Genomic DNA, 16,093 nt, shown 5'->3' on the forward strand with positions numbered 1-16,093 from the left:
AGCGATGCTACCTGTTGCGTCCTTCCGCCCTGCTGTCACCGGTCGCTGTAGTATTTACTGGCACTCAGAAGAATAGTTTGAGTGACCTTGCAAGTCCCCTGAAGTCTGCGTTGTCAACCAGTTGTTTCAAGGAAAAGATGACAAGCAGCCTCCAGGTCAAGATCTGTCCTAGTGGGTGCTGTCTTCTATTTCCAGAGTTGAGGAGGTCCCTTACCATTACAAAGAACCTGCTTTCTCCACTTGATTACCTTGTGTGCTAAAGGTAGCTGTTTTTAGGCTGTTAAATACTCCCAGGAGAGAGATTTACTGGTGGATGCAGTTCTTTCTTTAAATGATGATAGGGATTCCCAGCTGTGCCCCCAGGCAGACTAGGCTTTCAGGCTGAGGTAGAGAGAGGGCTGTAATATACTTCCCTCCTTCAGTTTGCTCTCAGGTGGAGGTGCCCTTACTCGGCCCTTGAGTCATGACCAGGGCTGGCTCTGTGAGTGCAGGAACCTGAGAGGTTTTTGGGGGGCCCACCGTGCCTTGCTTGCATACCCCAGTTCTGCCCTGGTCGTGATGGCAGGGCTGTGAACCTGGCCTGTCCGGACAGCAGCTCAGAGTTGCAGACGGGCAAAAGTGGAAGTTGGCTCGCCCAGCCCAGGTCTCTGGAGGTCTGTGACCACCAGAGAAACCGTGCATCCTGCCTAGACTTCCCCATTTGTGTCTGCTTTTCTGGCCCTGCTTTCAGTCTTAGTTGCTCTGGTGGAAGTCACACAGATTAGTACATTACTCTAACATCCCATCTGGCTCGGGAACCTGCCTGGTCAGTGCCGTGATTGTAGGGACACTGAGGCAGGCGGCAGTACGGGCTAAGGCAGAGGAGACACTCAACCACAGAGGGAAGCCGACCGAGACTTCTGGTCCGTGTTAGAGGAAGATGAGGATGGCATTTGTAAGGCCCTCAGTTACTTAGGGTCATAACTTAAAAAAAGTTCAGTGCTGCCCAATAGCCTGATTCAGATCTGTAAGCAGATGGGAGATGAGAATTCAGAGTCTGACCAACCTTGCTACCCATCCAACTCGTCTGGTTTGGTCAGCTCCCAGTATGGAGGCACCATGTGCCCGGCACTTGGCTAAGAACCTCATTGCGTTATCCACAGGCAGCGCCTCATTTATTCTGCATCACATCGGCCATCTCAGGAACAGTGTCATCAGCCCCGTTTTCCAGACAAAGAAACCTTGTTTCTTTCTCAACGACTTGGAGAGGTGACTTTGAAGTATTTTAACCCAAACAGTCTGACTACAGAGCTCACCCTTTTAACCACCGTGTGTATGATTAGACCGGTCACATCATTTTGAAGTATAAAGAAGGATGTATAAACTGTATAGGGGACCCACCCTGCTTGGGTGGAGAAGAAGAGGCAAGGCAGAGGGAGGATGGAGAAACTGCACCATGCTTACCTGCTCTGAATCCCAGGGATGACCGTGGCATGTAAGGGCAGGTGCTGAGAGCCCCTCCTTACCCTGTTCTGTGTGAGGAGAGAGGTGCACCAGCTTCCTGTGGATTTCTGTACACCTTTGGGGTCCAAGAGGGGCTTCCTGCTGGCAGGCAGGCAGCTGCAAAACCATGTTTGGTTTGACTCTGCATGTGAACGAAGGTCAGGCTCTGACTTTTCTCTTTGGTCTGGAGTGCAGTGGGCTTCTAGGTAGTTTGCAAAGAGCAGATAGTTTATCTGATCCTGCCTGCCACCTGGAAGGTCTTTGACAAAGGAATTGAACCCTGTCCCTGTGAAGTCACATGGGATAATAATAAACATGTGACAGGCCTGGAGCACAGGGTGCTATGTCATCTATTTGGAAGGGTGTTTTAGTAGTAAATAGCTGGAAAAATTGAAAGGGGGTGACTTATAGTTTTAAAACTACAAAGTATTTATTTTTCTATTGCATGGGATCATGTTCTGTACCCTAATTGTCAACCACTTTCAAGTATTTTCTGTGAATTTCAGATAGTATCAAAAGAAGCAGTCCGATTTGTGGGGTATTTCCTGATTGGTTGATTGTTCATCTGTTGAGTGACTGTTTACTGAGCATCTTCTATGGGCCAGGTACCATGTCAGCATGGGACGGTGCAGGCATGAACAGGACAGGTGTGGTCCTCGGTGAGTTTGCACATAAATAAATCACTTAATAAGATAGTTTCAGACACTGGAAGGCACTGAGGTAAATGGTGAGAGGAAGTAACTCCTCAGTGGGCTTTGCTTTTTTTTTTAAAAACAGCTTCATTGATACACACACACACACACACACACACACACTTGACTCATTTAAAGTGTAAAATTCAGTGTGTGCATGTGTTTGTGTAGTAAATCACTGGGTTTCGGTGCATCCATCACCAGATTCTAATTTTAGAACATTTATGTCCCCCCATCAAAAGAAACCTCATACTCATTAGCAGTCCCTCTCCTTCCCTCTCCCATTCCCTCTTTCTTAGCCACTAATCTACTTTCTGTCCCTATAAATTTGCCTATCCTGGACATTTCCAATAAATAGAAGATACAATAAGTGGTCTTTGTGACTGGCTTCTTTCACTTAGCATAATTTTATTAAGATTCATCCATGTTGTAGCAGGTGTCAGGATTTCATTTCTTTTTATTGTCAGGCAATATTCTGTTGTATGGGCATGCCACGTTTTATTTATTTGTTCCTGGACATTTGAGTTATTTCCACCTATTGATTCTTATGAATAATGCTGCTGTGAACGTTTGTGTACAAATCATATGGATGTATGTTTTCATTTCTCTTGGGTATATGCCTAGGAATAGAATTGCTGGGTCGTCCAGTAACTGTGTTTGACCTTGTGAGGAACTGCCAGATATTTTCCACAGCCGCTGCACTATTTTACATTTTAGCAGCAGTGTAGGAGGGTTCCAGTTCCCCAACCATCAGCAACACTTGGTTATTACGTGTCTTTTTTATTATAAATAGTGGGTTTGAAGTAATAACTTATGTTGGTTTTGGCATTTCCCTGATGACTAATGATGTTGAGCATCTTTTCATATGTTTATAGCTCATTTGTGTATCTTATTTGGAGAAATGCTTATTGAAATCCTTTGGTCATTTTTAATTGGATTGTCTTTTGTTGTTGAATTATAAGAGTTGCTTATGTTTTCTGTATGCAGATCCTTATCAGGTGTATGACTTGCAAATATTTTCTCCCATTCTTAGTTTGTCTTTTCATTTTCTTGGTGGTATCATTTGCAGCACAGACATTTTAATTGATATATAATATCATGTTAGTTTCAGATGTACAACTTGATGATTTGATATTTGTAGGTATTGCAAAATGATGACCACAGTAAGTCTAGTTTAAAGTTTTACATTTTGATGAAGTTCAATTCATCTGATTTTTCCGTTGTCACTGGTGCTTTTGGCATTCTAAGAAACCATTACCAAACCAAGGTCACAAAAATTTTATCCCTATGTTTTGTTCTAAAAGTTTATAGTTTTAACTCTTACATTCAGGTCTTTGATCCATTTTGAATTAATTTTTGCATGTGGTGTGAGGTAAGGGCCCAGGTTCACTCTCATTCTTTTGTATGTGAAATATCCAGTCATGCCAGCACTATCTGTTGAAAAGAAATTCATTCCTCCATTGAATGGCCTGACATCCTTGTTAAGAGTTGATTGGCCAGGGACGCCTGGGTGACTCAGTTGGTTAGGTGTCTGCCTTTGGCTCAGGTCATGATCCCAGGGTCCTGGGATCGAGTCCTGCCTTGGGCTCCTTGCTCAGTGGGGAACCTGCTTCTCCCGCTGCCTGCTCTGCCTGCTGCTCCCCCTGCTTGTGATCTTTCTGACAAATAAATAAATAAAATCTTCAAAAAAAACATTGGCCATAGACACATGGCCAATTTATTCTGGACTCTCAATTCCATTCCATTGTTCTGTATGCCTATCCTTATGCCAGTACCATGCTGTCTTGACTACTGTAACTTCTTAATAGTAAGTTTTTTGTTTGTTTGTTTTTTGTTTTTTTAAGATTTTATTTATTTGAGAGAGAGAAGAAGAAAGAGAGAGAGCATGAGAGGGGGGAGGGTAGAGGGAGAAGCAGGCTCCCCACTGGACAAGGAGCCCGATGCGGGACTCGATCCCGGGACTCCAGGATCATGACCTGAGCCAAAGGCAGTCGCTTAACCAACTGAGCCACCCAGGCGCCCCTTAATAGTAAGTTTTAAAGTCAGGAAGCATGAGTCTTCTAATTTTATTCTTATTTTCCACATTGTTTTGGCTATTCTGTGTCCCTTATATTTCCATGCTTATTTTAGGATTAGATTATCAATTTCTGCAAAAAAGCCAGCTGGGATTCTCATAGGGATTACATTGAATCTGTAGATCAGTTTGGGGACTATTGACATTTTAATACTATTAATCTTGATTCATGAACATGGTATGCCTTTGCATTTATTTAGATTGTCTCAATTTCTTTCAACAATGCTTTGTAGTTTTTAGTATATCTCTTGCACTTTTTGTGTTAAATTTATGCCTAATTATTTTATTCTTTTTGATGATATTGTCAGTCGAAGCTTTTTGTTTGTTTTTGTTTTGTTTTTATTGAAGTGTAGTTGATATGCAATGTTTTACTAGTTTCAGGTGTACAACATAGTAAGTGTTAGGCTGTGCTCACCATCAGTGTAGCTTCCATCTGTCACCGTACAGCGCTATTACAGTACCATTGACTGTATTCCCTATGCTGTGCTTTTAATTCCAATGGCTTATTCATTCCATAACTGGAAGCCTGTGTCTCCCACTCACTCCCTATCCCCCATTTTGCCCATCTTCTCATCCCCCTTCCCTCTGGCAACCACCATCAGTTCCCTGTAGTGTAAATGGAAGTTTGTTGTTGTTGTTGTTGTTGTTTTAAGATCTTATTTATTTATTTTAGAGAGAGGGAGGGAGAAAGAGAATCCCAAGCAGACTCTGTGCTGAGCACTGAGCCCTACACAGAGCTCTGTCTCACGACCCTGAGATCATGACCAGAGCCAAAATCAAGGGTTGGACACTTAACCAACTGAGCCACCCAGGTGCCCTAAATGAAAGCTTGTTAAAATTTCATTTTGGAACATTCATTTCTGTATAGAAATCCAACAGAGTTTTGTATATTGATCTTGTATCCTGTGACTTTACTGAATTGGTTTATTAGTGCTAATAGTTTTTTAGTGAATTGCTTGGGATTTTCCATATACAAGTTCACCTACAAACAGAGTTTTATGTCTTCCTTCCCAGGCCAGACGACTTTGTTAGGGTATTGGAGTTTAGTATTGAATAGGAATGGTGAGATCGGACATGCTGGGCTTGTTCCTGATCTTGGAGAGAAACCATCCAGTCTTGCACTGTGTTCCGGAGGATTTTGAACACTTTAGTGCTATTTCAGTCTCCCGTGCCAACTCTGAGGCCTTGCCCATGATGCTTGTTGCTGTCCCCTAAATGAACAAAAATGAGGAGGTTGATTCAAAAGGGCCTTCCTTTCCAGTTCATACGTCCTACACTTCTGTGATTCTGCTTTGATGTTCTTGCTTCTTAGCCAGTTCCCTCAGACTTCAGTTAGCTCACCATACAGACTCTATACAGAGGACTGGAAATATTTGCAAATTCTTTTTCCATAGCCATTTTGACTGCCTTTGACTTCCACAATTCTGAACAACCTAATTTAGGTGGAAACTGCAGGAATTAAAACATGTAAGCAGAAGCGTTTCAATAGATCCATCTTTCCTTTCCTTTGTAACTAAACAGCCAGGGAAGATTTGTTCAGGGAGGATACTCATTTTCACAAAAGGTCAGCGGAGTGCGGCTCCTTCCCGCCCCGCTTCTAACCATTAGGACGCTCCTTGTTTCCAGACTCTCAGCGCTCCCATCTCTCCTCCTTCACCATGAAGCTGATGGACAAATTCCACTCGCCCAAAATCAAGAGGACGCCGTCAAAGAAGGGAAAACCAGCTGAGGTGTCTGTGAAAAATCCGGAGAAGCCTGTGAGCAAAGTAAGCCAACTCTCTCTAGGTGTTCCTCCTGGCCTTCGCCTACTTCAGGCAGTATGAGTTTGTGCTGTTTTTAAGTTCATTCCCTGGGGATTCAGCTTTCAGTGCAGAACACCTACTCCATAGCATTCCATGCTTCCAGGCAGGGGCCTTCAGCGTCCTTGTGAAATATGAGCCTTTAGGATGGTGAGTGTTTCTCCTGTTAATCAGAGTCGAGTTCATTCGGCTAGAACAGTTCTCCTTTTCCAGATGTGTCATCCTCTGGGCATGTAAAACAGCTCAGTGCACCATGTTCATACCCCACCATGCTGCCTCCCTGCCCCAGACAGCCCCGTGTTGCCCTGGCATGCACACACGTAGAGGGAGGTTTGTGACGTCCAGAACATCCTTCATTTGGCTTTAGGGCCCATGCTCTGAGACATGCCAAATCCTTGAAACCCGGCCAAGGATGTCCTCAAGCACGAGTAACCTCAGCAGGGCCAGTCAAACCAGATATGTTGAAACGGCAGCAGATACTCACCAGCCCCTCCCTTCAGCCTCGAACGGCCATTCCAAGCTCTGTAGGAATCCAGGTTTCCTCTCTTCCAGGAGGCAACAGACAGATTTCTACCAGAGGGCTGCCCCCTCCCCTTGGATCTGGAGCAGCAGACAGTAGAGTTTATGTCCACCAGTGCTGTGGCTTCCAGGTCTCAGAGGCAGAAGGTCAGTGTGACGCTAAGAACAATTGGGTTTGCCTTGCCTTCTACTGCAGAATCCTGGGCCATGGTTTTGGGGATGGAAAGAAAAATCTATTACAATATCCTTGTGTTCAGTTGGGTGGCGACTGTGGGTTTCACTCTTCAGGAAACAGTCCAAGGGGCCTTGGGTAAAATTAAGAGTTTATCCAAGCCTCTGTGGTCTTTGGAGAGGGCGCACACTCCCTGACGGAAGCTTGGGGGTCCTTTCTGGGGTTGGTTTGGGTGTGCCACTTGGGTTGAGTGGGTTCTGGGGGAAGTGGGTGAGTCTCATCTCCCAAGACCGGCTCTTCGTTCCTTGAGTTGCTCAGGCGATCTGAAGAGTTAGGACAGGGAGGAGCGTCTGCAGTAAAAGGTGCTGTGTTAGACATCTGGCAGTATTCAGTGTGGTGAGAGCGCACAGAACCAAGTACTCAGAACCAGGGACACCTTTTGTGCTGCTAACATTTATCCAGACTTTCCTTAGCCTCGTGCGTGCTCAGTGCTTTGCGCTTACTTACTCTCTTACTGAACACTCGTAACAGCCCTGGGAGGTGGAAACTTATTTTGCAGAAGCGGAAACTGAGGCTGTAGAGGTAGGAAGCATTAGCCACCATCACGCAGGAAGAGGCAGTGAAGCTGACTTGAGCTCAGGCTGTCTGACACCCAAGTCAATACCCTCGGGACACTAATGTTTCCTCTTTATGAAAGCCAGAATTTATGTTGGAGTGTCCCACAAATCCAAGTGGTAACTCTCACACAACGAAACAGAAAAACAAAATTAACCTTAGCAATGTAAAATCAAAAGAAGCCTATAGAGAGATACATCCTCATGCTCCAGGGATTGTCCGCAGCATGGTCTTGTCACGGCCATCAGTTGACCGCCACCGGCAAACACTGTCCTGTTACATAAGCGCAGAATTCTTGAATTTTGTAGTGTACCTCTGTTTTTGTTTTTATTTTGACCAGCAGAATATCCTAAAATTCTAGTTAAAAGTGGAGAACATTAAAGTCTGAAGTCCAAGAGTCTTTTGTTGAATAACCCTTTTCCCTCCCATCCAAGTACTTACCAGGCCTGCCTCATCTCTTAGCAAAAAGAGGCTGAAGAAGAAGACTCAAAATGTTCAGTGTTTGCCAGATTGATGAAATCCCAGACTGCAGAGTAGGAAAGTAGAAGATTTGGTGTGCACCATAGTTACTTTCTGGTTCAGTCTGTTTAACAATCGCTTGGAGCTGAGTTTGGTTAAAAAAACAAAACAAAAACCCCAAGCAGAGTGTCCGTGGCCGTGTAGCACAGCGCAGGCAGCCCAGAGTAAAGCGACTTAGAACAACCGTGTTCTGCTAGTTAGCTCTGGTAAGAGACTGTCTCAGCCACTCAGTTCTTGGAGCTTTCCCCCCTTTCTTCATCACTCCCAAGAGAGGTCGTGGGGGGACATTCAGTGCGAAAGTGTCCTTCACTCAGTGTGGGTTCCCACAAATTCCAGGGGACATTGGCAATGTCTGGAGACATTTTTGGTTGTCACCACTAGGAAGGTGAAGCAGGTGCTACTGGATCTGGTGGGTAGAAGCCGGGGATGCTGGTGAACATCCTACACAGGACAGCCCTCCCTGCAGCGAGAATTATCCACCCCAAGATGGCAGAGCCACAGCTGAGAACCCGTGCTGTAGCAGGGGACTGTAGGTATGATTTTTACCCAGGGAAGAATGTTACTCTGGTTGTTGGTTGTCACCCTTTAAGAAGGGTTGAATTACTCTGCTCTGCCCCAGGTGAGCTGCCCGAGACCATGTGAGTACCAACCTCCTGTTTAGTAGAAGCCCACAGGCAGAACTGGAAATCTTGGGGAATCTGCCAACACGTGTGAACTTAGAAGATGCTGTCGGAGAAATCTGAAAATACAACTGTCATTTGCTCTCATCATTATTGATTACTTATTAGCTCTCTTACCTCTTAGAGGATATTTCCATATATGTTCTCATTTTAGTCCCAGTTTATATGCATGGCATTCCCTGTTTATTTATTTATTTTTTTAAATTTAAGTAGGTTCCACCTCCAATGTGGGGCTTGAACTCATGACCCTGAGATCACGAGTCATGTGCTCTACTGCTCGGGCCAGCCAGGTGCCCCAGCAGTCCCTGTTTAAATACAGGGGAAACTGCAGCTCCGTAGATCCCAGATTCAGATTGATCTGCAGCTCCCTGAAGGTCTCTCTTTGCCCAGGCCCTGCCCTGGGTGATTGCACATCCTATTTACTCCTCACCATAACTGCGTGCAAAAGCTTTTATTATTCCTCATGTACAGAGTTTGGGCTCTGGCCCAAGTTTTCTCCATCAGAATCTGGTTTTATTTTGTGAACTACTTCCATGTGCTTTCTCATTCACTTCCCCACATCAGGCCCTTTCGATTACCCGGGTTAGGTATTAGCCTCCCCGTTTTGCAGATGAGGATCCCGAAGCCAGTGGTCCCCGAGCCCCGCAGTGGCTTCGGGTCTAGGCCCTGCCCCAGCACCACGACCCTCAGGTAGTTTCCAGGTTTGTGGACGGCGGGAGGGGATGCCCCAGTACACCCGGGCAACTTCAGCAGAGCTAAGGCTTTGGGCTCCCAGTTCTAGCACGTGCTCCCATCTGGGTGTCTCTCTGTAAACTCTTCGACTGCTGGCTGTACTTGCAAGACGCCAGAGTTGAACAGCCAGAGCTGTTCGGGAGCAGAGGGACTGTGAACGGACAATTGATTCTGGGAGTGCGGTTTGCTGGAGGGTTAATGGATGAAACCTGATGCTGCTAAATTGTCGGCTCCTTTAGTAGGAGCCCAGGGCAGCCTGGCTCTTCAGTGGCTCATTTGATCTCTCTGCAAATGACAGGAAGATTCTTTGTGCTCAGAAGTGCCTTCCTGCCCCTTTTGGGTTCCCCCCATCTCCAGGTCAGCCCCTGTCTCCCTAGCAAACCTGATGACACATTTTCTTACAATGTTTCCTGCTTCTTCCCCATCTTTCATCATCCCTGGCTCCAGACACATCCTGATGTGCTGAGATGGCAGGGCTGCGGTCAGGGTCCTCTGGCCAGCTGGGGTTTCAGTCACATTGATGTCTGGGTATGATTCCTTCATAGTCACGTTCTTCCTGGCCCCGGCGGGTGATGGCAGAGCAGAACACTGTTGTCCATGAGATGGGAAACAAGAGCTTGGCTTCTTGGAAAAAGTAAATAAATGTGTCTGGTCGTAAAAAACAGAGAAAAGGTATTTGGCTAGTGATGGGGGTGGGGAAGAGGTGCTCCCCCGCCCACTCAGAGAACCTCATCTTTGGGGTCTATAGACCACCTTTGGGGAAGTATCCCATTGAGAGAAAGTGAGTCAGGTCTTCGGAAGTTGCCTGACCAAAGAAGCTATTTACTTCTTGATCCCATTTGTGTATTTGTCTTTTGATATTCCCACGCATTAAACATGGCAATTTAAATAAATTTAAACTGACATTTCCCCATCGTTTAAGAAGAGCTAGTGTTCAGAATCGTAATCACTTCTTATTACATACCATTTATTTATTTATAGATTATTGTTTAAATCAACTTTTTCTAGAATGTTCTTCTTGCCCTTGGTCACTTCTATTTATGTATTCGCTGGACCCCAAAGAGCCCACAGGTGGCAGTTTTCCTCATATACAGGGATCTTAATTTGCACTGGACATGTAATCAGTTTCACTTGGGTAGGGTATCCGTTTTATAGGTCGTCCTTGATCTCCCTTCCCTGCCAGCCAGCTGGGACCCGGGTCGCTGACATTAGGGCCAATAGAGAGAGAGGTTGGGGAAAGGAACCGAGGGGTGTATGTGCCCACTGACTGTGGATTCGGGATACCCTGTAGTCACAGAGAAAAGATTTGGGCATGAGAATTTGAATGCTGGTAAGTGTAAGGCTCTGTGCGTTATTTTCCTCCCAGCTGGGCTTTCTTCGGGCGCAGAAGGACTGTGAATGCTGTTCGCATTTGCTGCACCAGTAGTGATTGAACCATTACCACCTGCTCGAGCTTCTTTGCCTTTTCACCCCCGAGCATCCACCCCTTCTAACCCTGGGGTTTCCAGACCCTTTGAGAGAGCCATGTCATTTCATTGAGAGGGGGCTGCATCTTTGGGTTGAATGTGGGGATCTAGTGAGGGGTCCTGGAGAAATGGGTTTTGAACACAAATGCCTCTGCCTGTCTTACACAGTCCCTCAGATCTTTGAAAGGCCTGGGATTTCTTGATTTGATTTACTGGATAGATATGCACCATGATGAGACCTAACTGTTGGTTCTCTAAGCTTCCTACAGCCATCAGCAAATTAGTCCTCCCTAGGCTTCGTGAGATTAGCGGTGCCATCTCAGTGTGGTAGAGAAAGAGAAGCAATTTTCAAGACCTCAGGCCACATCAGTCTGTACGAGGAAGGGAATTCAGGAGTATCTCAGTGAACTTCCTTGGTCCAAGCTCCCTTCTCCTTCCTTCAAGCCTAACCTCTGTATCCTGTTTGCAATCCTTAGAGAGTAATTTGGCTTGGTTTCTGCAGCAAGAAGCTTTTTCTGTTTGCATCAGTCTCAAGCTAGTTTATAGGAAATCGTACTTTATTTTTTTCAAAATAGCTCCCGTTAATCTCTCTCCTCCCTCCTTATGCTTAACATTTCCTTTCAGAACCTGAGCTGGCTGGAAGAGAAAGAGAAGGAAGTTGTTAGTGCCTTGCGCTACTTTAAGACCATTGTGGACAAAATGGCTATTGATAAGAAGGTGCTGGAGATGCTTCCAGGGTCAGCCAGCAAGGTGCTGGAGGCCATCTTACCCCTGGTGCAGAGTGATCCTCGAATTCAACACAGGTGAGTTGCCCTGAAGTCCTTGGCTGTGTCAGAGCAAGGGAGGCCTACGGGCATCTTGGTTTGGGGGCACTGTAAACTCAGGGCTTCTAGAAATAGGGGAGAGTGTTGGGAGGGAAAGGAGCCCCATAGCTGTGACTTGATGCTCTCCCAAGGTTGAGGTTGATGTTGCTCATGAGGCCTTGACACTGAGGGAGATCTCTCCCCTTGCTAGCGATATAGCCACAGGGTAAGTCTGTGATTGTTTCTTTGCCTTAGGTCATTGGCAATAATCACATTAAGATTTGGACACATATCTCGCACCCTTCCTTGGGTTTATTGCAGCATTAAATCTTACTAATATCTAACCTGGTAGAGACCTTGACTGCTTAGCCGATTAGGCCAAAAGAGGTAGAAAAGAATCCCATTAGAGCATGGATTAATGAGACATTTAACTGTGTCAAGCCAGGATCTCCCAGACAGCGCCTGGAGTCACTGGAAGCCAAGTATGTGGGGTGGAGTCCATCTTCGTCCCAGGGAGCTTTTGTGGGGGAATGCTTTTATGGCTAGAGTGCATTTTCCCCCTAAAGGTTGGGAGCACCTTGCCCCCATATCTATTGTTAAGTACAGAAAGGAAAGGAATATTAAATGTAATCTTAAAGTGAGAGCCTAGCAGGCGCTTCTCCTTTGAGAGGCTGTCAGTTGCCTGCTGGCTTTGTGTTTCTTTTCTCGTACCTGCTCAGGATAAACTCATCTCTGTTTTCAGTTCCTTGAGATGGTTTAACGTTCATACAGCCTCGTGAGACTGAGCTTTTATGAACCGCTTTCAGAACTTGGCAGTGAAGTGCATAGTTTTCTTCTTCTGGGAGATAGTGCAAACAGCATCTTTATTTCCAAGAAGCTCTCTGCGCTGGGACTTCCGCCCTGGAGTCTCAGCTGACCCCTGCAGACTGTGCCCTTTGGGCCAGTTGGTGGCGGAGGATAAGACAGTGGTCTGGCTGTGCCCTGCTACTGTCTTCACTTGTCCGGGCCATGCTGCTGTCCCAGAGGGGGACTGCATCTCCCTGGTGGCTAGCCCTGAGCCCAGCTCGTAGAAGGCCCAGCGTTGTTCTCCTTTGAGGGACTGTGCCTCACAGGATGCTCGGGCCAGATGTGTGGACGACTTTTTAAGCACTGTGCTCCTGCACCTCTACTCATGAGATGGCCCCTACCATGGAAGAATTAGAATCTAGTGGAAAAAATCAACTTCCCCACGTGTGGTGAGGCACTAATTTTATGGTACCGAATGGAAGCTCTTTTGGGATTTGAAGGACGGAGAGTTAGAGGAGAGCCCTATGGTCCAGTTAAACCTCCCGGAGCAGGAGATGCTGGGGCGGGGCCTGAGGGAAGGGTAGGCATTGGATTGGCCGTCGGGGCAGGGGAGAAGGAAAGCCAAGGAAGGGCCTTAGGCCGGCAGGGCACAGGGTGCTCCCAACGGGGGTGGAGAGTGTGGCCGCTCTGGGGCATGGACCGAGGGGCCGTGGGGAGTCGGGGCTCAGGCGCTGAGCCTCTCAGGAGGAGTCGAGAATGGATCAAGCCATAGCACAGTGGTTTGGGGGCATTTTTTGTCTATGGGGATGTTCTATAGCTATTTTGTAGTTGACACACTAGCAGTAAAATGTCTAGAACAATTTCCTAGAGGGAAGCAAACACGTGGATGTGGCCATAAGGCGCGATGACTCTTTCTTCTGGTAGTCCTTTGGCTAATACCACTTCCAGGACTTTTCCTCCTGAAATTCTTACAAAGCCAACTGATACTTTTCTTGGTCACCCTGGTATCTCCGCCTCGAAGTTTCCTCTTCGATTCCTTCCATCCTCTCACCCTCCCAGTGCAGTTTATAAGCTGGGAAGGTGTTTTCCTGTCTTCTGCTCGGAGCTTTCTCTGTGGGTTGGGTCCTAGCTGGGGGGCTCTTGGTCGCCCTCCCCTAGGGTGCTGGCACAGTGGAGGGCTGGCCTTAGAGCAAGCAGCTGGGCCGCTGAGTGTGAGCAGTGCGGGGAGGCTTCTCCCGCACGGTGGAAGGTCCAGAGGTGTTTGAGAACAGGACCTCCGCTTGCCTTCGGTGTTGACGGCTTCACTGCATTTCAGAAACACACCAGCCACTGGTCCAGTGGACACTGTCACAATCCAGGACCCTTCTTTCTTTCTTAATGTCTTAGCCGCCCCTGATACAGGAATATTCTGCTTCCAAGGTAATACTGTGAAGGGTGGCCACAGTTGCCGGCTTCTTCGGGTGCTTTCAGGGAAGCATTACCATTCAGTGCAGGTAGAAATTAAGTATTACAGAGAAATGTCTCCCCGCCTCCTTTTCAGCTAATCCTTGCCAGTAATTCAACAGTGTGATTGGCACTTTGGTGGAATCCCCCACGGGCGCTTTGGCAGAAGGCGGCAGTCTTTGTTCACAGAGGCCTCACCTGGCCCTGCCTGAAGGGGGGTGGTCAGGGTGCTAGCAATGCACACCCCCCCACCCCCGCAGGATGGCGCCACCTCCCCATCCGGCCCCCAGGGAAGACTGAGTTCTTGTCTCCCTCCCTTGACCCTCCTTCCCAAGAGAGTGGGTCCAACACCAAGTACTTGTCACTCCTGTTACTCGGTGAGGCAGCCAAGCCCTGGCTCTCTTGGGTCCCCTTTGGTAAACTGTTCTTGTTTCTCATGGGACTCGAGGAGTTGGCTTTCATTCTTTCAGACTGTTCTGTTTCTCCTGTTGGAACATGCACAGAGCGGAATGGCTGGCTGCATGGAAACCGTAGACGTCCTGGAAAAGTTTTTTCCTCCTTACCTGATTTTGAAGAACTTCTCACCAGAGCATTGTTTGGTTCAGGTTTTTGTTTTAAATAGGTTTGTTTTTAGAGCCTGGTTTTTTTTTAGATTTTGTTTATTTGTTTATTTGAGAGAGTGTGTAAGCACCAGGTGGGGCCGGGGGTGGGGGCGGTGGGCAGAGGAGAGAGGGAGAAGCAGGCTCCCAACTGAGCAGGGAGCCCGATGCGGGGCTCCATCCCAGGACCCTGGGATCATGACCTGAGCCGAAGGCAGACGCTTAACTGACTGAGCCACCCAGGCGCCCTTTTAGAACCTGTTTTAATCATATTTTACAATATTATATCTTTTTCTCAGAATTCTGTCTTTGGCTCCTAAATGTCTACCTCATTCTTTTTCTCCCCCCCCCTTTTTTTTTGAGTGGAAGAAGGGACATCCCCAAAATTTTCCATAATTTTGCTCTTCTTCTCTTATAATCCATAATATTTAAAATGGAAAAATAATCCTTTCCATAATTCCTAGAGAAAATTATCTCTAGTTACTTAAAAATGTGTAGGGGATCTAAAAAGTCTACGTTTGGGCCTCCCTTCCCCAGTCGCTGAGGCATCCCGAAGTCTCCAGGCCTTGCAGCTCTGCGTGTGTGGGCATCATGGTGTGCAGTCGATGTCTCCCCCGCCACAGGCCTCCTTTCCTCTCAGCTGTCATCTTGAAATGCTCTTCATTAGTGCACTGCTCCATGAAGTCAGTGCAGAGGATGATGAAGCCGAGCCCGTGTTAGAAGGACTTCTAGTGAGTTATAGATCTGTCAGAGCTCGTGTTTAGAGGCTGTTTCGCGAAAGGATCCTGCCTGCTAAAATTCTGCAAACCTGTTGGCTCCTTGTGACACATTTACCATGTTAGTCTGATCGAAAACAAGAAGTGTACGGTGCTTTGACCAATGATTAGCAGCAAGGAGGAGCGGAAGATGGGGCATTCCTTGACAGAGGCCAGAATCTTGCAGGGGGTGTGAAGTTTGAAGGAGTATAAAAACTATCATGATGGAATTTTTATATGTTCTATTTGGGAAATGAAAAAAAATTTTAGAACAAGACTAGAATATAAAGCTCTGTACAGTGTTTGTGGGATGTAAGGGCGTAGGTTCGGGGGGGTGGGGGGATGTGTTATCAGAAAGGGGGTGTGGCTCTTACAGAAAGATTGAGGAACATGCCCTCATCACCGAGAAACTGGTTCTGTACTAAACAGTTGCTTCAGGTGGTGGTCATGCTTTAGATGTTTTAACTTTCTTTACAAACTCTTCTCTTCCCCCTAGCTCAGCCCTCTCCTCCTGCTATAGCCGAGTGTACCAAAGTCTCGCCAACCTCATCCGTTGGTCTGACCAAGTGATGCTAGAAGGTGTGAACTCAGAAGATAAAGAGACAGTGACAACCGTGAAGGGGGTCATCAAGGCTGTGTTGGACGGAGTGAAGGTAGGATGCAGGCGCCAGGCAGCCTCCCTGCTGGGCGTCTGTTACACAAAACCTTGTTCGCAAACTGGACACATTAGAATGAATGTCTTCCAGCATCTCTGGTGTGGGTGCGCTGCTCTGTCCCATAGCCATTTATTTCTCTCTGGTACAAATGGCTCTCACGGCAGTAGAAGCCTTTGGAGTGCTCATCTCCATAGCTGGAAAAGCTGCCAGAAGCAATCAGCCTTTATGGAGCACGTATTAAATCTTCAGTGAGTCTTTATATTACAGCCCGGGCTGTGCATGCTTGCCGGCTAGACAAAAT

At 46.8% G+C, this 16,093-nt stretch overlaps 1 protein-coding gene across 4 annotated transcripts in view; it reads left to right on the forward strand.

The window, feature by feature from the left end:
- Positions 1-16,093, forward strand: part of RAPGEF1 (Rap guanine nucleotide exchange factor 1) — a 113,064-nt gene that overhangs the window by 39,532 nt on the left and 57,439 nt on the right. For 3 of the 4 annotated variants that reach the window (XM_073905584.1, XM_073905585.1, XM_025888279.2), the window contains exons 2-5: positions 5,875-6,014; positions 6,600-6,713; positions 11,375-11,553; positions 15,633-15,789. In XM_073905584.1, the coding sequence (XP_073761685.1) occupies positions 5,875-6,014; positions 6,600-6,713; positions 11,375-11,553; positions 15,633-15,789 (590 nt within the window). The remainder of the gene's footprint in view (positions 1-5,874; positions 6,015-6,599; positions 6,714-11,374; positions 11,554-15,632; positions 15,790-16,093) is intronic. The other variant, XM_073905586.1, reaches the window with a different exon arrangement.

This window comes from Callorhinus ursinus, unplaced genomic scaffold (genome assembly GCF_003265705.2).
Source record: "Callorhinus ursinus isolate GAN/ISIS: 27379988/994484 unplaced genomic scaffold, GSC_fseal_2.0 scaffold24, whole genome shotgun sequence".
In the NCBI taxonomy this organism is placed as follows: Eukaryota; Metazoa; Chordata; class Mammalia; order Carnivora; family Otariidae; genus Callorhinus; species Callorhinus ursinus.